At 39.0% G+C, this 24,643-nt stretch overlaps 1 protein-coding gene across 1 annotated transcript in view; it reads right to left on the bottom strand.

The window, feature by feature from the left end:
- COL15A1 (collagen type XV alpha 1 chain) overlaps positions 1 to 15,737 on the bottom strand; it is a 119,374-nt gene extending 103,637 nt beyond the window's left edge. The window contains exons 1-2 of the mRNA XM_069853840.1: positions 15,461 to 15,737; positions 15,256 to 15,338 (exon numbers count right to left, since the gene is read on the bottom strand). Coding sequence (XP_069709941.1) covers positions 15,256 to 15,338; positions 15,461 to 15,471 — 94 coding nt within the window. The 5' untranslated portion in view covers positions 15,472 to 15,737. The remainder of the gene's footprint in view (positions 1 to 15,255; positions 15,339 to 15,460) is intronic.
- Between the last annotated feature and the right edge of the window lie 8,906 nt (positions 15,738 to 24,643).

Consider the following 24,643-nt stretch of genomic DNA (forward strand, 5'->3'; position numbering starts at 1 on the left):
ATGATAATTAGACCAAATTTGCTCCACAACAGAAAGAAAACAGGTAAATAAAAACATTAGCACAGCCTCAGCATGCAGCAGCTATTTTCTGTACACCATGAGTCATATGCTTTTAGCAAAGAAGACACCCGTTTCCTGTCTCACATCTGTTTGCTTCAATCTTCTGGGATGGCTGGTATCCAAAACACATAACAAAATCCAAAATGAGCAATTATAGAATAGACTGCTCACAGGGAAACCTAAATCCTTCAAATCTTGCAAAATCCTCACATCTTTTCACCGGTCAGCTTGTGCCTGGAGGAACAAGAACTGTATTCCTTGCAGAATTTAAAACTAGAGTCCTTTCCATTCATGTTAGCATTCAGTTAATCCACATAAGTGTTGATGAAGGAGAGTGGGAGAACTACCACTATTAGCACAAAAAAAAGTTAATTTCCTTTAGTGAGTAACTGGAGACCATCTGCTGCAACCAAAAATTATTAAAAGTTGTCAGGTATCCAGAAACAGTTTTCATTCACTAATGTTAGTAGATCAGCTGCTACTCTCTGTATAACACTTGTATGCCTTCATTTGGGGTACATGGAGCATCCCCCTCTCACAAATGTCTTGGTTTATAGACAGCAGTTAGAGGTGTTAGAGAAATGTCTAAGAAAATAAAATGTACTGTATCTTACTCAATGCGTTGCAATTGACCTTTCTTGAGAAGCATTACACTCAAGTACTGCAAAACTGCATTCACCTGGATGGAATTCAAAATAATCAGGTAGAAAAGAAGCCAGTACCAATCCTGTGTTCAGAAAGCAGCAAGTAGCTTCTTTTGAAAGATCCAGGATTAAAAGTAAATTGTCAATGTTTTACATACACAGAACTATATATTTAAACAGCTAGTTGTAGCATAAAATGCCTTAATGTGGAGAAAAAGCAGGCTGCAAGCAGTTATAAATAACAATTTCTCTCTGAACAATCTGGACATTACAGTATGCAATTCCTGAACTAGTTTAATAAATTTCTATTACAACGGACTTTGTCAGTCCCTTGGCATGAAATAAGGACATCATAAACACAGACAAAACTGATCTCTGAAATACTTCAGGTTTTGAAGTTAGAAGGCTACTGGGTATTGTCAGACACAGTAAAAAAACTTCAAAAGCCATTTTTTTGCCTCCCACGGCAAGAGATTCTCAAGAAACACATGCTATTCTGTCTCTCAGAGATCTTCCGGCTCTTCCAAAATAACAGACACTAGGCAGAAAAGCTAAAAACATTTGGTATAAAAATTTTCTTGTACCTACAGAAACATGAATTATGTTGTTAGATTAATATAATCATTCTTTTGAAAAGAGATGGCTCCAGTTCCGCATTCTTAAGGTACTGTCCTTTCTACTTCTCTGCTACAATGGAAAGAGGAGGATAATTTTCATGTATCAGGATTATTCAGCATCATGCTGCTGAGCAGCAAATATGATCCGTGATGAAACAATGGTACAGATTAACAGACAACAAATGAATGGATTACTAAATCCTTCTGGGGCAGACTGATGGACTTGACATGAGCTTGTGGATCTGACATTATAATAAGCATATGTCCAAAGACTTGCCTTCCTGTGAGTGGTTTAATGCTACAGTCACTGCAACAGGGTCATTCTGAGGCAGGGTGCAACAGCTGCAGGGAAGGATGGACCACAGAGTTTGACATTGTTATCGTATGCATGACCATGAGCCCCTGAAAGGACAGAGAACGAACAAGCATTTAACATCTCAAAATTCCTCCACCTCTGTCCTCCAGTTCCTAAGAAGGGAGGCCAAGAGCATTGTTTAGTCAGCCTCATGATCATCAAGATCATGAGGAAAGGTGAGAAGTCATAGGGTTACAGTAACATATTCCTGTGTTCTGCTCCAAGTTGGGGGTTGGTTTGGTTTGGATTTTGTTCGCTTGATTTTAATTTTGGTTTATTGTTTGCTTTTTTTTCCCAAAAGCATTTTACAGAACCTCAAAACAAAAGAAGAAAGGGAAATGGAAAGGTAATGGAAGGAGGAAGAGGAGAAGGGAGAAGGAAGAACAGAGAAGGGGAAAGATGAAAGGGAAAACAGAAAATGGAAAAGGAAGGGTGTACATTATTTGACCCATCTTTAGAGAAATATGTAAAGAGGAAAAAGGGTATTTGATTCCATACAAATACTGAGTTTATTGTTACTGGCAGCTGAATTAGTGTTAGTAGCCTATCAGCTCCCTCATTTGTTATAACAAGCCTCTCATAGCAGTGGATTAAGACAGACAAGCATGATCCCGATCTTATAGCATCACCTATACTCACTCTTCCAGTCTTTAACTGCCCTTTTCTGTGATCATGGGCAAGTCACTGAGAATGACACTCACAAAGGTGTTAAGTATCTTATTTTAAACCACTGAAAGAAATAGGGCACACTAAAGGTCATCTAGTCCAATCTACTGCTCAATACAGGGCTAACCTAAAAAATCAGTTTGCTTAGAGCTCTGTCTAGTCATGTTAAAGATACCTGCTAGGATGTAAATCCTACAACCTCTCTCAATAACTTCTTCCAGAACTTAACTGCTGTAAAGGTGAAGAATTTTTTTTCCACTTCTCAATCAATATTTCCTGTGTTGCAATTTTTGACAGTTACTTATTCTGTTGCTCTGCTTTGACCTCTGAGAAGAGTCTGACTCTATCAGCTCTGTAACTATCCACATAGTACTGACGGGGCCCATATCATCACTTTTTCCAGGAGTGGAAACTTGTTGAGACAGAGGTAGCTCAAGTAGTTTACAAGAGAAACTTAAGGTTTACAAGTCAACAGTAATAGAATATTGAAAAAGAGCAGCTGACAAAGTGGCAATGTACCAGTAAGGAGAGGAAGAGGATGTCAGGTGCACATACTATGTAGTCCAGCCTGCTCTAGCTGCTTAGTAAAAGTTTTGTCTTCAGGTGGAGAATGCTTTAAGTTTCCAAAGTTTTTGGGAAATCCCCAAATAACATGAAGGTGACCATCAATCTTTAGGCTTTTCCTACAACTTAAAAGCAATCTGGCTGTTGAGACCTCCTTGTGTCATGACCATTGTAGAGTATATATAGAATCATCTGGGGCCTGTTAAAGTGATTCACTTGAACTTAGGACAGTCACAGCAATTAGGACTGAGATCCTCCCTGATCCTTGTGCGGATGCATGAGGATGCTGAGAGGACTGCTGAATGACTCTCCACCTCTTCTCGTTTCTGAATGAAAAGTCTGCTCCTTCTGGAATGCCAAAAGGAGCTTGAGACACATAGTTGACTGTTTCCTTGATAAGGAAATAAATACTACATACCAATCACTTGGATGATGGTGTCATTCTAATAGACTGTCCTATGTGACTTTTCCATCATGGATTTTGGTCTGCATTGTTGCACTGATCTGCGTTTAATGATTCATCCACAAGGAAGAGAAAACACAGCAGAGCTAAACAGTCAGACAAGGGGAAAATATTTTCAAATAAAAATATAAATAAATGTATAAAAATATATTATAATAAATATATGTATGTTCATTATGTCAAAGTTATAAACACATCACACAGGGATAGTCAAATACTTAGTTACTATTCCAAAACATTTCAGTATATGTCTGCGGTATTGTAATTATACACAGAATAGTTTGCAAGACAAAATATTCATGTAGATAATGTATCTTTCTCCGTAGTTCCTTCAGATGGTTGTACCAAGTAATACATTAAGTAATAAAGTTTTTTTTTCTGCTGACTGTATAAAAGCTAAATGAGACACTTATTTCTTCCAAACTGTCTTTATGGCAATTCTACAACATGTATGGCAACAATATATCTGAAACAGGGTATCTACGATACAAATATCAGTATCCCATAGAGCTGCTAAGTAAGCATTCATTTAATATTCATACTGTAAATAATCAGGGGTGTCTGCATTAACTCCTACCTGAAGTACCAGACGTTTCCACTGGTTATGTCTTTTTTTCAGAAAGAAAAATCAACACTAATAGATATGGAAACAGCTAACTTTCTGAAAAGAAATAAGTATTTGAAGAGAAATTACGAAAACCTTCTTGTTGGACAATTCAAAGTTAGTGTGGGCAAAACAGTTACAGCTTTGCTACAATTCTGTTCTATGCTTTGAAATTCCGTAAGAGCTGTAAAAAGGAGCTACAATACTTAAGTCACTAGTAATTTATTTATTTTTCAGCTTACAATGGATCCCTTATAATTTAAGCATGTTTAGATTTCTACTGAACACCACACCCCTACTCCCATTTATCACGTCTCTGGGCCAGGAGATTGCCATAAGACACTTATTTGTCAGATTTCCATTTCGTGATGGAGCTACATTTCACTATCACTGTTCCAGAAAAAAAAAAAAAGGCAAGAAATACACATGTAGAACCAAGGCCTTGATTACAATATAAGGCCATCTTAGCAGTATTTTGAGTTCAGTCAAGAATTGTTTGTTAAAAAAACCCAATGCAATTATACACTAATATATCATATATTATAGAACTATAATTAAGATTTCAAACCACTTCAGATAGGTGGTTAATTAATTAATATGATTTCACTACAATAATTGATAGGTTATTTAGATCAAGAGATAGTTTATTTCAGCTAAGAAAACTTGCATGTGTCAAATACCTTTCCTGTAATTACATCTGAAAGAAAACTAGAGACATAATAAAAAGAAAATGAAATTACATACATAAAACCACATTCACAGCTAGTCTGAAAAGGAGGAAATCTTTGCCTCTTTTTTTAAAGTGAACAGCAGGAAAGGGTTATTCATACATACACACACTCACAAGCACCACAAAATGCCAGTACTACTCTGGAGTATTCATTGTAGATGAGTGGTTAGTCCTACCAATTCAAGAGCTATGTAGGTTTGGCAAAGTGTTGGAACAGATGGAACTGGAACAGCTTGTGGAAAGCTGAAGACTAAGAAAAGCTAACACTTTGGCCCTCTGAGAATTAAAAAGCCTCACAGTCATAGAAGTGATGCAATGTGTAAAGTTAGTATGTAGTTAACCAAAGTCGGCAAAAATAAAGATCCATACTGTGGAGAGACACTGTTTCCTCACACCTCACTCTGTGATGCAGCCAATGGACTAGTAAGGAGGTTTATTGAGCCTGATCAATGGATACTTTGATGTTAAAAAAACAAAAAATGAGAGGATTCCTAGAAAAGCCTTAGATTTTGCATAATTTTCACCTCATTTTCTTCACCACTACTTATTTTATTCTTATAGGTAGTCTACATATCTTTGTAGACAACCATATACACATTGCTGCCTAATAATTAAACAAGCTACTAATACCTTTGTTTTGATTGTCCACTACAGCCCTTTGCCTTTTGAAGATATACCTTCTGATAAAACATAACAGTACTGAGCCGAAGTTTTCTGTGGGGCAGAAAGGAACATAGGGACAAGCACCAACAACTCTAAATGAACATATTCCAAGAGACAATGTACAATGCAATGTATGCTTAAGTATGACAGTCGTTAGATACCAAATTAAGACAACAAACATACTATGATGCAGTGTGTACATACAATGGTGGGGAAAAAAGGACTTGATACATATTGCCATTTGTTCAGCCTCTTTGGTATCATCAAAGAAGAGAGAATAACACGTCTAGAAAAGATACATAGCTCCTCTCCCATCCTAAACAAATCTGCTCTTTCTTTATTCCTGTTTTTTCCCATGAGGCTCATGACTTAAAAAATCTTAAAATTTTTTGCAGGAATCACTTTTAATTATGGAACTTCATCTACCCCAAGACGTTCAGGTAATTTTGCTGTCAGGTAGTTATTTCCACTATAAGACATTTTTGATTTGTTTTAGTGAGATAGTTCTGTATTCTTCGAAGGTAATTTTGAGCTTCAGATGGTCTTCTTCCACTGATGTTCCCTAGATCATAATTAGCATCTCTTAGCTTGTAGACTGTAAAAATCATGTAGTGTTTTCTAGGTAAACAGTTTACCTAAGCAGAACTCTATAATATACAGTCCGATAAAACAGTACTTCCTAAACAGAAACTGAATGCATGTAACAGATAGGCTCTGACGTTTCGATGGCACTTTGTTGAAAAATCAAGTGGAAAATGCCACAAATATGACTACAAGTTGGTGCTACCTAACAGTTGTAAGTTACTACAGTAGGTACTGATATATGCAAAAAGTGGATTCAGTAGTAGCAGTGGAGGTAGATCCAAAGTCAGAAGACTCTAGAGATTTTCAGGCATATAATGAACTGGCCAAATATATTAATGTTCTACCTTCTGTACTGAAGATGAAGCAAAAGACATGAATGACCATGCAGTTCAAATTAAAATCTCATCACTAAATCATTATTATCAGCTTCAGATCTCCATCAGTTGAATGTCTGGGATGAAGCACACTTCAATGCCACCAGAAAACCCTGGTTCTTCTCAGAACCTTTCAGAAAAACTGCTTCTTCTCAGACTGAACTGCAAGACACATATTCATTCAAAATACTGCAATTTTTTGGCAGGACACATTCAGCTTCATCTGCTACTTTCTCCAAGGTTTTCTCACCACAAGGTATCCCAAATAATACATCTGTTCTTTAATGTTTCTCATATGCAAATACATTATAATTAGGGTTTGCTCATTTTATTCATTCTTCAGTATTATTCTACCTGCACTCTACTCTCTGCAATGTGTATGACTTTCCATGTTTGGGAGCGGGAGCTGAGAGGGTTACATGGACAGAGTTCACCACAGTCAAATTGCTGGCTAATTATGTTGGGGTTTAAGCCTGCTGTAATTCAATGAGTTGGCAAAATGGGAAAGATTGTCTGGTGGCTTAGAAATAGTGGTGGTAAATACACATTCTCTCTGAAATAAATAAATAACATTAGTGGTGTCTGAAATGAAGTCATTAGATGTCACCAAAATGCGCAGTTTACTCTTTCTAGCCAAGGCTCTCCATAAGCTTGCAAAGCTAATGTGTGAATTTCATCAAATGTTAAACCCCACTATGAGAGATACTTAAACCAATGCACACCTTCCACACCAAAGGAAAGAGGAAGATATCACAGCCAAAGGCAGGGCAGCATCCAAAACAAGTGTTTGATTTGGAAATTAACATGTTAGAATAAGAAATAAATTCTTTGGAACACTTTGAATATCCCAGGCATAAATAATTAAATCAAATCTTCCCTTCTTATCATTTACTGAAATGGCAGCTTACAGCTGAAATCTCTGCTTGTGTCTGTGTTAACCTGATTGTATCAATGAAGCAAAGGCTGTTCTTATGGACACAGCCTAAATCACTGTATTGTGGTAACTCATAGGCATTAAAAGCACTGTTTCTCATTCTCTCCGGTCAACTATTCATTTCTACAGCAAGGAGCAATGGTTCAGAACCCAACACTAGATCATTAGGATCAGGCATTGTCCTCAACCTGTGAGAAACAAATCATAGTTGAAACATTTTAATGAACTCATGCGTGTTAGCAGGTACTACCAGAACTACCTGCAGTTGCTGCATAGAATACAAATTGAAAAATGAGGAATAGTACAAAGCTGTGGGAAATCTATGAATAGGCATGGCAGTGACCAAACAGAAATATATGTATTTAAACACTCAGGAGAACGTTAGGCCTTCTTACAAGACATTATTTCTGTTGCGTTGTCTACAGCTGAGATAAAACAACGTAAAAAGGAAGTTTTCAGTATGGCCTCAATCAGCAGAGCAAGCCCTTCAAACACTATTTAGTGGTATATACAGGCACAACCGAGATTTTAAGTTCTGTTCAAATTGTGGAAACCACTGCATATTTCAGGCTTCCAGCATGACAAGGACATTCAGAGAGGAAATAAATACAGACATTATAATGCTATATCCACCCCAGCCAGTTTCACATTCTGAGGCCTCCAGCGAAGGCCAAGTCTATCTTCTGTTGTGGTAGAATATCTTAGCAAACACGTAGTTAGTTGTCCAAGAGAATTAGCATGTAGAAAGTGCTACACAGAAAACTAATCCATTTAGAAAAGTGACAAAATGGAACAAATTTACTAAATCAGGTTTGTTCTGCTGATGTTATCAGTCTCTTCAGCTACTTGTACAGATGACCCTAAATGAACCCAGCTGATTTTCTATAGTAAATTAACTACATTAAGGCATTTTATCAACTATGAAATCAGACTCAGTTCCACATTAAAAGCATTTACAACACCTGGCAACAGCCTGAACATGCCTCTGAAAGATGCACAGGGACTTGTTCAATTTAGACTCAAGTGCAAATGATGCTGTCCAAATGCTCAGTCTGGTACAAGAGGATATAGTGCCATCTAAGTTATCTTTATGAAATACTCTGCTCCATACAGACCATCATTACTGTACTTGTGTTCTGCCTTGGGGAAGAACACACTGAGCCATCCCTACCACCACATACATCAGCATGATTCTACACATTTAACACTCAAAGCATATACAGTAATTACTTGATAGAAACAAGATTTTACATGTGTATATATATTTAGTTACACTTATCATGTTGGTTCATTGTGAAGAGGAACACAGGCTAGCTGCCTTTATGAATCACACCAGTTGATCAACAGCCAATGAAAGCCAATCATTCAGGATTCCTCCATTAAACTCAGCAGGTCATGAGTGCAAAGTTTATGTCAACAGCCTAACGGCAGCCATTCTGTGTACAGAGAGCCAAGGAAAGAGACAAGTATTTACTTTATGTAAACTATTGCTGAGTATGTTACTTAGGGCAAGAAAGTGCTGTTCAGCGTGGCTAATAATAAAACCCAGATGTCAATGAGAAATCTGTAAAGCTCCTTTTAGGGCACATAAACATAATACAAACACCAGAAGAACATACATTCAAACATTTTTTTTAATATTTTCTTAAAGACATGCAAGAAGTTAGAATGCAAAAGAATGCCAAGAAGTTAAAAAACACTGATAACTGCCTGGAAGATAAATATGACTTCTGCAAGAGGCTAGAGCAAGTCATAGGGGGGAACTCTATCATTCAGAATTCCACACGGTTAACATTCAGGTTTTATAACTTCAGTTCTCTACACAATCTGGGTATCAGCATGTTCAGGACTGTGTTCTGAGCACCTTCTATTCCCTATTTTAAGTTATGGTTGAAAATGCAAAGCAACAAGGAAAAAAAAGCAAAGGAGAAGTGATGAAGTAATTTATTAAGATATCAACACATCTTTAACCTTGCCACACAAAACTAAGTAGAATAGCTAACTATATCTGCATAATTTTAATGAAAGGAAAAAAACTGCGAAAGGTCTCCATAGTTCAAATGACACTGTACTGGTGAACAGAAGAAGGCATATTATTCCTTACCTTTAAGTACTTGTGCAATACTAGTTGCAGTGAAAGGCACTAAAATCTTCCATCAAAGTAAAAACTCAGAATTCTAACTCACAGGAACTGCTGAGATCCCAGAATTCCTGTTCAGTCTAACTCCAAAGCAAGACCTAAGTGTTTCTTAAGAGTTTTCCTGAAACAGCAACCAAATCCCATCAATCTGCAGAACATGCAACAGAATTCTAAAATTCTGAATGAAATGTTTCAATTCTTTTTTACATTCTGTCACAACACATAGCTTGATATACAAATTACATAAGATGTATCAAACTACATTTTAACAAGCCAAAAATATGTAATTTTGATCAAGAAGGTGTTTCAGCTGGTACTGTAAATTAGTAATTCATTATTTTAAATATAAGGCTTTTGCTTAGGAATATGATTTAGTAGTGGACAGGTATGGTTGGACTTCATGGTCTCAAATGTCTTTTCCAACCTAGTGATTCCATGATTCTATAATTCTGTGAAATACTCTGTCCTATTTTACAATGAAAGGAGTAATCAGACATTCTAGGACTTAGAAATGAAAACAACATTTCTACTAAAACAGAAGTCCCAACATCATACAAGTTCACTAAAAAATTAAACTAAACCCCCAAATTTCTCAAACAATTTAAAAGACTGCCATCTGAATTCCCCTCCTCCTATGCTTACCAATATCCTTTCATTTTGTTTCTTTCTTCTCTATAGGAGCTGTCCGTGATCACATGATTTCCTCAAGAAGAACAAGACACTTTTACCACCAGGAAACTGATCAACATTTTCTAACTAATCTTTCTAATGTCTCTCACAAAGACATGGCAGAGCTTAACCCCTCTTCTGGGTGTGAGGGGATTGCTGAGGCACCTTCCACCCCCCTCTGCAGTCTGGTGCTCCCCAAATTGGGGAAAATAGGAAAACAGGGCTATAGTTATCTAATAGCATACCAATAAGCAAGATCACCAGACCTCATTGAGGATGTTGACTGATTGGTGAAAGCAAAGATGACAAACTTTTTCTCCTTTAAACTGTCAGGGTCACTGCTTTGTCTTCAGGTTTGTGAAAACCGTTACTCCTCCCCATTCCTCAGTGAGTAATTTAATCCATGAGAAATTTTCTTGTCATTATTTAACCAACTCAAAACCATCTCAACATATTCAGCCAAGGCGAAGCAGCTGATGAGCTCTTCTATAAACAACTGGGAGGAGTCTCAAGATCACTACATGCTGTCCGCATGGGAGACTTCAGTCTTCTGGATATCTCTTGGAAGTACAATACAGCAGAAAGGAAGCAGTCTAGGAGGTTCCTGGAGTGTGTGGAAGACAACTTCCTCACACAACTGGTGAGTGAGCTGACAAGGGAAATTGCCCTCCTGGACCTACTGTTTGTGAGCAGAGAAGGCCTTGTGGGGGATGTAGCGGTTGAAGGACGTCTGGGACAAAGTGACCACGAGATGATAGGTTTTACAGTTCTAGGTTAGATGAAGAGGGGGATTAGCAGAACATTCACATTAAACTTCCAAAGGGCAGACTTAGGACTGTTCAGAAGGCTGGTTGACAAAGTCCCAGGGGAGACAGTCCTTAAGGGCAAGGGAGCCCATGAGGGCTGGGAGCTCTTCAGAAAGGAAATCCTAGCAGCTCAGGAGAAAGCCATCCCCGTGTTCCAGAAAAGGAGCCAGCAGGGGAAAAAACAGGTTGGTTGAGTAGGGAGATCTTGAGAGACATCAAAAAGAAGAGGAATGTCTATGAGCTTTGGGAGAAGGGACAGGCGTCTTGGGTGGACTACAGGGAGGAAGTGAGATCATGCAGAGAAAAAATCAGGAGGGCTAAGGCCCAACTAGAAATCAGGTTGGCCAAGTCTGTGAAAGATAACAAAAAATCTTTCTATAAATAACATTAACAATAAAAGGAGGACTAGGGAGAATATTCATTCCCTATTGGACATGGAAGGAACAACAGTGACAGGGGATGAGGAAAAGGCTGAGGTACTTAATGCCTTCTTTGCCTTACTCTTTAATAGTAAGGAAAGTTGTTCCCTCTTTGTACACACCCAGGGGTTAGAGGAGCAGAATGAGGCTCCCATGATCTAAGAGGAGGGGGTTAGAGACTTGCTTGCCCAGCTAGACACCCACAAGCCTATGGGGCCACATGGGATTCACCAAAGAGTATTGAAGGAGCTGGCAGAGGTGCTTGCCAAACCCCTTTCCCTCGTCTTCCAGCAGTCCTGGAAGACTGGGGAAGTCCCACTTGATTGGAGTCTGACTGATGTTGTGCCCATCTACAAGAAGGGCCACAGGGAGGATCCAGGGAACTACAGGCCTGTCAGCCTGACCTCAGTGGCAGGGAAAGTCATGGAGCAGGTGATCTTGAGTGCTATCATGAAGCACATGCAAGAGAATCGGGTGATCAGGTCCAGTCAACACAGATTCACAAAAGGCAGGTCTTGCCAAACTAACCTGCCTTCTATGACTAAGTGACTCAACTGCTGGATGAGGAAAAGGCTGTGGATGTGGTCTTCCTGGACTTCAGTAAAGCCTTTGAGACAGTTTCTCACAGCATTCTGCTTGAGAAACTGTCAGCCTCTGACCTGGACAGGCGCACATTCTCCTGCGTGGAAAACTGGTTGGATGGCCGGGCCCAGAGAGTGGTGGGAAATGGAGTTAACTCCAGCTGGAAGCCAGTGACAAGTGGTGTTCCCCAGGGCTCAGTGCTGGGTCCAGCCCTGTTCAGTGTCTTTATCAATGACCTGGATGAAGGCACTGAGTGCACCCTTAGCAAGTTTGCGGATGACACTAAGCTGGATGACACCAAGCTGGATGACACCTCTGATGGAGGGTCGGGAGGCTCTGCAAAGGGATTTGAACAGGCTGGACCGCAGGGCTGAGACCAATGGCATGAGGTTTAACAAGGCCAAATGCCGGGTCCTGCGCTTGGGGCACAACAACCCTAAGCATTGCTACAGACTTGGAGAAGTCTGGCTAGAAAGATGCCCAGAGGAGAAGGATCTGGGGGTGTTGGTTGACAGCCAACTGAACATGAGCCAGCAGTGTCCCCAGGTGGCCAAGAAGGCCAATGGCATCTTGGCTTGTATCAGAAACGGTGTGACCAGCAGGTCCAGGGAGGTTATTCTCCCTCTGTACTCTGCACTGGTGAGACCGCTCCTCGAATCCTGTGTTCATTTCTGGGCCCCTCACCACAAGAAGGATGTTGAGGCTCTGGAGCGAGTCCAGAGAAGAGCAACAAAGCTGGTGAAGGGGTGGAGAACAGGCCTTATGAGGAGTGGCTGAGAGAGCTGGGGTTGTTTAACCTGGAGAAGAGGAGGCTGAAGGGAGACCGCATTGCTCTGTACAACTGCCTGAAAGGAGGTTGTGGAGAGGAAGGAGCTGGCCTCTTCTCCCAAGTGACAGGGAACAGGACGAGAGGGCATGGCCTCAAGCTCCGCCAGGGGAGATTTAGGCTGGACATTAGGAAAAAATTTTTCATGGAAAGGATCACTGGGCACTGGAACAGGCTGCCCAGGGAGGTGGTTGAGTCACCTTCCCTGGAGGTGTTTAAGGCATGGGTGGATGGGGTGCTGAGGGGCATGGTTTAGTGATTGATAGGAATGGTTGGACTCGATGATCCAGTGGGTCTCTTCCAACCTAGTGATTCTCTGATTCTGTGATTCTGTATTTTTTTGCTTTTGCATATAGGCTGTACAGTGGTATAGAAGAAGGCACCTATGCTATTCCTCTATAACCACGATTACTCATTCACAATGTCTCTTAAAGAGAAAAAAGAATTTAGAGATATAAGTATTTACTCTGGGAGACCGAGGAGAGGTTAGCCATCAGAAAAGCAGTGCAGTGATATTCAATTGGCTGGAGAATCCTGGAAAGCAGTAATCTTAAAAAATGCAGTGGCAAAATGCACACTGGATAAAAGCCTGAATACCAGAAGATCAATTCATCTCCCCCGCCTCCAAACATATTCATCTTAAATACACAATTTCTTTATGTGCACTCTATCACTAAAAGGACAAAAGAAGTTGTTTCTCCAATAGTTAGATTAAAAGTTTTGACATATATACCTCTTTCCTCTTTAGTAGTTACAGGGAGAATTTATATTGTTTGCATATTTGTAGCACCAGAAAGAAGGCAAGATTATTCCTATTTGTACCACTCAATAGCTGATTTCAGGAGAAGGAAACATTTAAACCAAGCATCAGGGAAACACTGCTTATAACATAGTCGGATATTGTGGAATAGAAAGCATAAGATCCCTATTATGTTAGGCATCTAAAAATCACATGTAAATTAAAAAAAATTAGCAAACATTTGGGAACAGGAACTTCTGCATTAACAGGCAAAAGAGTAGGGAAGAATGTTAGGCTAGGACCATCACACAGGAACACGTTACTAGAGCAGTCTCCAAATCTCCAGAGATCTAAGGACACTTGCATAACTATTCGATCTTCATTCATGGCAAGTTTAGAAGTTCTTTCAGCAGTAATAAGGTTTTGCACAGGAAGAAACTGTCCTGTATCAATAGGGGTTTTCTTTCCTAGTTTTGAGCTCAGATCTGACTTTCATATAGTAGGATATTTAAAGAGCAAAAGCTTCAGGTAATAGAAACTGCCATAGGTCCACCAAAAAAAGAAATTGTGTGTCAAACAAATATTTGTTCTTTTTATCACTGAAGTTTTAATGAACTTGTACTTTTAACGAGCTTCTGCTTATTAACTTTTGTGTACCAAAATTTGTGAGCTCTGTCTAGATGTCACTTACTGCACTGCCATGATGCAACAGATTTATCTCCAATGTACATGCAATACATTGTATTTTTATCACTATCCAGCCATACATTAACATTTTCCTCGTTCTAATAGCTAGTTCATGTTTGTTTCCTTACTTGTTATTGTCTTCAATACAGCACTACACATTTTTCATCTGCACTTACAGCATTTGTAAGTGATAACTGATTCTTTTTCTCCTACTGAAACAGCTACCTAAGGCTTCGGCTTTTAGATGCACCATCTATTCTGTGGCAGTGTCAGATAAAAAGGAAAATAGCAGTCTGAGTAACGTTGAAGTCCCCACATGCAGTATCTATTTCCCTTCAATCACATAGTTATCTAGGGGTCACTTATGTAACAAATTCTGACTACTTTTAATAAGACAGTAAAAAAAACTTTTTGAAATAATTATCATGGTTCATAATAGAGAAGTAATATGTGAAGCCTTTGCAGTTTGCCCAAAATTAAATGTAAACTTTTAAATCAATATTCTCCCTACTGAGTTAAATTTGAGGCTATGTCTTCCAGAGAAGCGGAGGGATTTGGCTCTGTTACAAGAACATATGATCTGCAATTACATAAAGACTTTTCACTGCAAGTCCATAAAACTGATGAAACTAAACATTTAACTCAAGAGATCTGAAAATTACAATTTGCCTAAACACTACCCATAAGGAATCTCTATGCACTGGAACAAGCATCAGATCCGTGTCTTTGCACTCACACCATGCCTGTTGCATTCCTGTTATCTCCAGAGCGACACATACATCTATACTAATTGCTTTCTGCTACCTTTCTCTGACTTGATACACCCAAGTTCATTCAGTATTCTCCACTTCTTTCAAGTACTTTCTGTTGATTATTATCCTCTGAAGAAATATTGAGAAAGGCAGGTTACCTTACAGCTAAGATAACCAACGTATTTACTTTCCCTTTTCCAGAATGAATGGTAATTTAAGCACCTAACTTGCCACAGCTTCCCTATATGAAACGAAGGACAGTAAGCAGCAGAGAAAAGTAAGATCTGAAATGTAGAGTCTCTTTCCTTATATGGAAAGTGTATCCTAAAATTAACCCTTACTCTCAACTTATAGACACGATTTGCAAATGTCTTACCTTCTATGATCTGAGCTGCTGGACCAGCATGGATTGACAAGCCAAAGTGCAGTAGCAGCAAGTTCCAGGACCACCAGGCATGCCTGGAGCAAGTGTGCAAAAAAAAAAATGGGGTGCAGGGTGGGAAGGAATGAGACCAGAGTGTAATACAGAAACACAACGGGAAGAAAAAGAAAAAGTAAAATTTAGAAGTGAGAGTTCTTACCATGAGAGCATTTTTTGAATGTCAGCTGAAAGACCTCAAATGAGGAAAACGTCAGTACACATGAGTTTTATGCTTATGAAAATAAGAAGTTAATAAAAACTGGAGCTTGCTGTTTCTCCTCCAACGTTCAGACACAAGTGGAACAAAGGCAGCTCTCAGGCTCTCTGCGTGACTCACTGCAATTCAGGGCTCTAGCTCTGAAATCTGACTCCGTGTAGACTTTCCTGTCAGACCATTGCCAAAATCTTCCTACTTTATTGATGGACACCCCTTACTGCTGCACATCGTCTCCACCATTGTTATTATCCAGTCTTGTCTTGAACTGCTGTGTACCCTGACAGATGGCATAGTTTCTCCTGCTTCCCCTTTCCCCTCACCCCCCCACCCACCCACTCACTACTTCCACTTACTTCTCCAACTAAACCTGACCTCCAACATCCTTCCTTCCAGCATTATATAGCCAAGGATATGCATTCGTGTATGGAACAGGACATTTCTCTGGCCATTTTAACCTAACTTAAACTGAAGCAAGTTTTAAGATATGAGCAGGACAGAACAGTCACAGAAAAATTGCAGCATACACCTGGGAGCTGTGCTGTCTCGTAGATTCTGTGGCCTACAGGGACATTTTGGACTGCACCCTTTCCAGCAACAAATCCTCTAAGTCTAATAGCCTGTTTACAAAGATTTACACCCTGCCTGTGTGCTACCTCAGCAGCTGTACATGTATGTCTGCTATAGAGATTCTATAGCTAAGCATTTCTAATAGTTTCCATGAAAAGTGTTATTTCACCCCTCCCTCCTAACTTCATGAAAAGCCCTTTTTCCAGGCTTTCTCATCAAAGCCGACTCTTGCTCAAGGAAGAAATTTTTGAAGAATACATTTGAGATTAGTCAGAAAATATTTAATTCATGAGACTTTTAAAAAAGACTGCAGTTGTCACTTTTTTACTGGGACAGAAGGTAGCCTGCAAAGCATTGCTTGTGGAAAGAGATCAGTGGGCTCTTTGTCAGTATAGGCTGGAAGGGGCTGAATATCACTTCAGGAGATTTAAAACTAAAAATAGATGTACCTGGGATGTGGTGCAGGGGGCAGACAGGAGTAAAGTTTTTTGCAGTAATTAAAAGGCAAACCCAAGTAATGAAGAAAATTAAGAAGGATTTCATTGCACCATGAACAAAATGCTTGAGTTTGGGGGTTTTGCTTTGCTGACTTTTTTGGTGGGGAGTTCTTTGTTCATGTTTTGGTTTGGTTTTTAATTAAATAAGGAAATACTAAGGCTTTAAAACTAGAATCTTGAATCTGCCACAGACTACCCTTTTAGATTAGAAAACGTGACAGATCAGGTCATCGTATATTTTCAGCTGAGCCACAGGCTAGCATTATTTGCTATGCACAGACTAGCATTATTTGCTTAATAATAAGAAAGCAAGCTATCAAACTATCTTTTCATCATGTTTTTAACTATAAACAGGCACTGCTTTATCTTCTTCAGAGGACCACCTTTTCCCCTTTAATAGTACTATATCAGGGCTGATACAGTACTTCTTCTAAATGAGGCTGTCATCTCTTTTCTTTCTCTCTTCCTAAAGTTTCTTCATTATCACCAGAAATGTTGCTTATAGAAACAGTGTTTGCCACATTTGTGTAATTCATACACCAAAAGCATTTATGTCGCTATCTAGGACACTAGTTATTGCAGGAGAAAATACTACTTTTTTAAGCGTTCTTAAAACATGTATGCATTTACAAGCCTGGCTCACTTTTCCATTTCTTGCAGATAACATTTAGAAATAGCTACCAAGAGCCATTATTAGTCTTGTCAAACTATTTTTTAACTCAATCCCTTCTTTCAACAGTAATTCTAGCTTACCTGCATAATGTTTCCTACTGCAGTATAGTATTTGTCTGGTACATATTGCCAGAACATACATCTGCCTTGAGGCCTAACAGTAGACTAACATATTTAAAAGACAAATGTATGATCAGACTCCAGATTAATAACATTTAGATGACTATTTATTAAGGGGTTTTATTACAGTATAAACTGCAAAGATTTTCATTGAAAATAACATTTATTGTATTGCGGACAGTTCAATGGATTTTTCCTGTGAGTTTAGAAAACCCATAGGAAAATAGGAAGTAACACTTCTTCTTGTCCCACAGGTAATATAGTGTTCATGCAGATGATCTACATTAAATGCTGCTTAGAGAGCCTTTAGTTTCTGCTGAAAATTTTAACATGGATATCTGAACAGTGCTGAATATTTTAGCACTACAGGATAAAGAAAAACAAGACAAAGCATGTTTTTGACCTCTGCATTCCAAGAGTTTTAAATGGACAGTAGTGCAGGAATCTCTAAATACAGTTTATGATCCCCACTCCTACAGGGCCTTGAGATTGCTTGAGTTTCTAATGTTCACTTTTAGTCCTAAGATTACAGAATATTAACAGGTTCTCTGTATCTGCTGTCTATCTATGCCTATCCTGTTCCCCAGAAGGGCAGTGACATTTGTAAACATCCACTCACTTCTAACCTTGTTCTTTGTCTCTTCCTTTTCAAACACAGCAGGACTCCTTCGAACCAGAACACAAATGGTTTCCTTCAGTACTATCTTCAGCTATCTTCAGCTAATCTGGAGTCTCCCTGCTGGTTAAAAATCTCAATTTTCCATGTGGAAGTTCTATTTACTTTCCTCAGCTCTGTCGACTAATCGCATTCCCTAAAATTTCAAATGGCAGGCTACAAACCTGCTGTCGCAGTTCTTACTCGTTCACTTAGTGAGTCTGGTAGTGTGTTGTATTTCTGATCATCTCTGTGTTAAGAAGTTTGTTTTTCCCTCCTGACCGCAACACAGATTTCGTAGATGCACATTTCAAGCCTCTATAACAATAGGACTTAAGAATTATAAGAGCATCCTTGTGCAAGATTAGTGTTAGAGAAACAGTATGCACCACAGCCTGAATGAGTTAAGAACCATGCTAGGAAAGTATAAAAGATTTCTCTTTTGCTTAGGCTTTTCCTGAGCATATATAAATATTAGGCTTTCAAAATATTGTCTGGTAAGGAGGTCCACTGCTCAGTTACACCCTTCATAAAGAAGCCTCTGCTTCTTTGGTTTTGATTTGGGTCCTGCTGGTGTTCTTCAGTGCCTCCAAATTCTAGCATTAAATAGGGTTCACCATCCATTCAGTTTTATCCTTGATGTTTGTGATTTCAGAAGCCTCTTTTATGTATTCTTTCCACTAGTCTGCTTTCTGTACTGAGTGTGAATTTACTGGGTTGTTTCTGGTACTGCAACCTCCAGTTATGTTTTAAGCCTTTCTCATAGTTTCTGTGTTCTAGTACATCAATTTTGATCTTTGGTGGATTTGGGGAAATTGTAGCTGCACACAATGCAAATAACCCCAAGATTTCTCTAGGGACACAGCAACATTTTCTGTATTTTTCCAGATGAGGAATGCAACTGGAGTATTTTCTTGACTGCAGACAAGATGATGTTTCCATGGAACTCTCGTAAGCTCAACAATTTATACCTAAGAGGTAGTTTTATGAGAATTTCTCCTCCCATTCTCAATCATTTAAATCAAATGGTAGAAATTAATTTCATCTACCATTTTATTCTCCAGTCATTCATTCTTAGATGACCCATTTTTAAGTCTTTACAATCTGCCCCCATTCTTAAAATTAACCCTCATATCACCAGCAAACTTAACTGCACCACAGTCACATAACAGCTTGACTTCACTGAATAAGGCAGACAGTAAAAATCTGTGTAGAATTACAGCAGTTACATTTCTCTTCTACAAGGGCTGACTGTACATTCCTCACCTTTTTGCCTTTCTATTGACCAATTATTTATGCGCAGATATCACTTCTTGTGCCTTGGCTTTCTGAAAAAGCCTCTATCAAGCAGTCGGAGTCCATTGTATAAGTGATGGATTGCTACAAGTTGTATCAATTGGACCAGTAACTCTGAATAATATTTTGATTTTGAGTATCATCAGCTAAATGCTGCTACACAGCTACTTTCACAGTATTTTGATAATACATTTTCGCAAGCAGAACACGTGCCTCAATACTCTCTTTTTCTGCTTTTTCCTCCATCAACAGGGTACCCTTGGGAAAAAAAGAAGCATATAAATGCTGGGTTTAATATCTGCTTACAAAAGAATAAGAGTATACATTTATTGACCTGAACACAAGCCTATAGTAGGGAACAAAGTAAGCTCAAAGAGGCGAAGAATCATATGCAGTACTTTCACTGTCTGTCTCCGTGTTCAGCTGAGCTGAAGAAGCATTTTCTTTTACAAAGCAACACACACACGGCCTACCACTGGTTACAGAAAGTAAAAGGCTTCACCAGAATCCCTCTCCCCATTCTGTGCATGCTAACGTGACTCAAGTATTTACCTTTTTAAAATATTTATAGAGCTTGACCCAAGGAGTGACCTCACTGACTGCTTTCTACACTGCTTTGAGATAAACTTGTAAAAAGCATGCTCCCTTACCTTGGAGAAAAACTCCTGTCCCACTGGTTTATATGAAGTAGAGGTTTTCAGAAAAGTAAAATCCTACTTTGTAAGCCAAACACAAGGTGATGCAAATGCCAAATCTTTAATCACTTTAATCACAAATGCCAAATCTTAAATCTTTAATCATTATTGTCTCAAAATTCTACTTTGTAAATCATCATGATAATATCGACAGGACTGAAAATCCACATACACAGATAAAAGGAGTACAAATACTTTGCTTAGATAAAAGCTGAAAATCTTCAGATGCCTAGAGTATGAGGACTCTACCCAACATGCTTGCCCTAAATACCCATTTATATTTACATAATGTTCAGGATGAGACCTAGTATTTATATCATGGGCACACAGCAACTTATCTTTCCCTATCATAGTCAGAATCTCGTTTTTTGGTAAAGAGGCAACACATGTCTTAAATCCTAAAAAATATATCCAAAAATTCTTGGAGAGATGGGCTCCACCTCAATAAGCAGGGAAAAGGTATCTTTGCCACCAGGATGGTAGACCTGGGAAGAAGGGATTTAGACTAGGAATGACAGTGGAGGCACAGAGTTACCAGCAGCCTTGTTGTGAAGGAGATGGATAGGGTTGATTGAGCAAAGAGCATGGAGTGGTGTGTCGGAAAGGAAACTCAAAATCAGTAAAACAAGGCTTGAGCAGGGTCACCTCCAGCCTTTGCATGTAAATAAGGAAATAAAAACATGAAAAGAAGATATAAAGTAAAATTTAAATTTATCTAGAAAAAAAGCCATCATGTTTTAAATGAAATGTTCAGATAACAGGTGGAAGAACAGAATTCTTGATCTCATGAAGTTTAACAGCAACAGTTTTCACCAGCTGTCAGTGGAAAAATGTCCCAGTCACTGTAAATGATGAACTCTGTATGATGGCTACATTTGCTAGCAGGCTGATCGAATTCCTGATGAACACCAAACTTCTCTTCCAAAGTGAACAGAACTCCATGTTACACAGGGGTAGTTTTATTTGCAAACACAGAGCAGCGGTGTCACAAAAATCTCTGAAATAGATTTCCATTTCTTTTTCAAATCACCTTTAACCAGTGGCTGAGCTGCCATTGCATTACTTAGAGAAAATTAAGATATCCAAATGTGTTAAAATTGGAAGATATTTGTATTGATTAGAAGAACTAATTATACCTCAAAGCAGAGAAAAACGAAAGCATTTTCAAATTATCTTTAAAACAGTCTGTTGGCCACTTATTTAAAAAAAAACACCATATCATCTATTCTTAAAACTAAAGAAACAGAAATAAATAAAAACTTTCAAAGCAGAAACTACTTTAAATAAAAATACCAATATTTATGTCTTAAGTTTCACTTTTCTGTTTACAGAATTGAAATTGTTGCTTAGAGAATATTTTTTTTGAGATTATGATCTGTCAAAGAACTTTAAAAATAAGAACAGTACATGACGACCTCAGTCTGGTATCACATTTTAGCAGACAACCACATTCTTCAGTCTTGTCTAAGTATGTTTGTTTCTGCTTCATTATTGTATTTTTGGAACTGCTTTCCAGGTGGCAGACTACTTCCACGCAATTTTGTGAACCATTCTCAATCTCTTCTGAAAATACAGTAAGTTCTCTTTTCCATATTGCCTATTCTCCCATTACCAATTTTGATTTTTTCTTCTCATGATCAGCTTTTGGGTGAGACCTCAGGAATGCTTGTTTAGGATAAGGTAGCAGAAGTTAAAAATGAAACTCACACACAGGTAGTGAGCCTGCTAATTAAGGGAGCAGGGGAAACACAAGCCATGTATTTAAGTACTGTGAAAGGGAAACATGCAATGCCAACAGGACAGAAAGTGTGTTTATGCTGCCTGTGGCTGTTAAAGGATACCTACCACCCACTATTACAAGACAGAAAAAAACACATTACCCACATGCTTGATTCTTTTTTTTCCAGAATTTAAAATAGTTATACATCTTAAAAATAAGATGTGGGCAAAACAAGCTTTGAGCAACAACATGATTCACATGGTACAAGTCTGACTTTTTTTTCTTTGTTTTTCTTCATAGGAGTATTTCAGCACACAAACACACACAATAATGTTTTAGAAAAAGAATATGCCAAACAAAAAAGAAACCCTCTTCCTCCCTCCGCTCCACAGCTTAAATAAACACATGCCTTCTGACACATCAGCCAGGATCGTTCAACACTGCTAGAAGAATTCACACAGATCAAGACAAGATATAAAACTAGAGGTGATTCTTATTATATGAACTAGTATTTCCAGGAAAAAAAAAAGAAAGTAAGTAGTAGATGTTATTTGTGCCTCAAATCTCTGCTGACTATCACCAGTTAGATTGTCTGCAGGAATGTAACACATCCAGCTACACAACATGAGGCCTGGGTCCTGGGACTTCTATGGCTACGACCCTGCCAGATACCTGGACTGCTCAAGCTTTTTTCTTTTCATTGAACACAGGTCACAGGGCCAACCCCAATACCCACATCAATGTTCCTTATGCCATCCTCAGTGGCAACTTCCAAGTCCTGAGTGTTCATTCCACACTGCTGGCCAGTATTAGGCTATAAGTCACCTATCCTCTATGCCCCGATACCATCAGGGCTCATTCCCTCTAGCATTTGCGCAAGCCTATCTCATCTGCATCAGATCTACTCTGCAACATTTCTGCACAGCCCCATGCAGAATGCATTGCTTCATTCTGTTCTGGTGTTGATAACACAAGCAATGCACTGATAACCACAGGGCTGGGAAGGGCAGCAGTAAGAACAGGAAAGACAGAAGCCTGCTTATCTCCATGTGTAGCGCTTCATGTGATGGTGTGTGTGCACCACTGCTAAAACCCAGAAGACTTACTTAACAATCACATGTGCTAGTGTAACAAAATCCTAGTCTTCCAGACTTCTATCCTCAGTTCCACACATCCCTGTTCTACTTCTTCTTGAGTATTGCCAAAAAAACTAAGCAGTATGTATCAACCAGTTACACCTGTAATGGCAATGATTGTGTCATGGAAGTTGCCCAGGCTAAAAGAATCTTAAGAGAGTAGTTAAGGATTTACTTTGGTACAACTTTGGTAGCTGGTAATACACCAGCAAATTAAAAAAAAAATTGGTTGGATTTTTGGCACGCAGGTGAACTTGCAAAAAGCAAAAAAAAAAAAACAAACTACATGTAGTAAAGTGTGGTCAATATACAATTAATAGAGACCCTAGGCAGACTTATGAAGTCTTTCCACAGATCAAGGCTATATGCTATTCTGCTCCGTTACTCAGGAATTTTCTGTTTTACTTTAGAAGTGCTACAGACTGCAGGAGAGAGAGCACTGAATGAGTCAGTTCCTGGCTATAGGAGCTACTGCTGCAGAGCAGAAGTTTGTGTTTACAGAGGTGATTTCTCAAAAATACCTGAAGTTTGTGTTCTATTTTGTTGTTGTTACTAACCCTGATGCTACTACATATGAAAATGGGATTCCACAAGCACTTTGCACGTCTGGATGGTAGTTGTACTAATCAAGAAAATGATGTTTCCTTGGCTACAAGAAAATCTAAACAAAGGAGAAATGAAATAAACAAGTAAGATTAACAGTGGGTTCTTTTAGCACAGGCTCGTTTTAGCTTTCCTACAGCATTATAATCCAATGCAGATGTTCATTTACCTCATCCTTGGCAGCTGTGTTAGATGAACTTCCTTTCCTGAAATACATTTTCTCAGGGATTTATTGAGTCCTCACAAAATCAACCACAGACAATCTTGCAGTCCTTGTGAAATCTACCCTGAGAGGCACCCAATCTCAGGGGGAGATGCTGGGTCACAGCCTGTTGCAGTGTCAGAGAGCTCAAAGGGTCTCAGTTTTGATCAGTCTTTGTAGGATTGTGAGACAATTGGCTTTGGTCAGTATTTTCCATGCTGGTCACAATATGTGGTGAGCCATTCTGATACACGATTCAGGCAGCAGATGGTCGAGCTGTGGTCAGGGGGTGTCTGATAATCTAGCCCCAGGTCATTGCAGCACAATGGAGATATAAAGATAACACGATGGAGCACAAAGATAGCAGCACAATGGAGCACACCAGAGGTTCACAGTCCCATTCCAGTTGCTGGTACTCACATACTCACACAGTAACTATCGATCCATCCGCTAACTGGCCTTAAACAGGCAGCCTATCCAGGTGCTGTTCCACTGATCCTTTGGTCTTTCAGTTGTGTAACACATACAGACACACACATAATATCACTTCTTTCTGACAGCTGGTCCAGATCTATGTCCCTATCAGCTATCAAACCCCAGATCCTATCGTGTCTTTGGTAATTGGCATGAGCCTCCTGCTCCCTCCAGTAGCCAACCTACACACCTTCTGGTCTCTCCAGTGTCCAACTCAGATTTATGGTCCCCACCCCAGCTGTTGTCCGAAGAGTCGGATTTGTCATCCAGCATTGCAAACAGCCAATTTAACACACCAAGTTGAGACACTGATTTTATTTCACTGTTGTGCAAGGCTGGGTGCTCATCCACATTCTACAAATAAAGTATTATCAACCAGAGCCTCTGCACTCAATTTATTTAAAAAGTTATAAAGTGAATACATGCCAATTACCTCCCTTTATAAATTATTAGTTAGTGATTTACATATCATTGTAATCAAATTACACA

The sequence above is a fragment of the Phaenicophaeus curvirostris genome, chromosome 3, assembly GCF_032191515.1.
Source record: "Phaenicophaeus curvirostris isolate KB17595 chromosome 3, BPBGC_Pcur_1.0, whole genome shotgun sequence".
Classification (NCBI taxonomy): domain Eukaryota; kingdom Metazoa; phylum Chordata; class Aves; order Cuculiformes; family Cuculidae; genus Phaenicophaeus; species Phaenicophaeus curvirostris.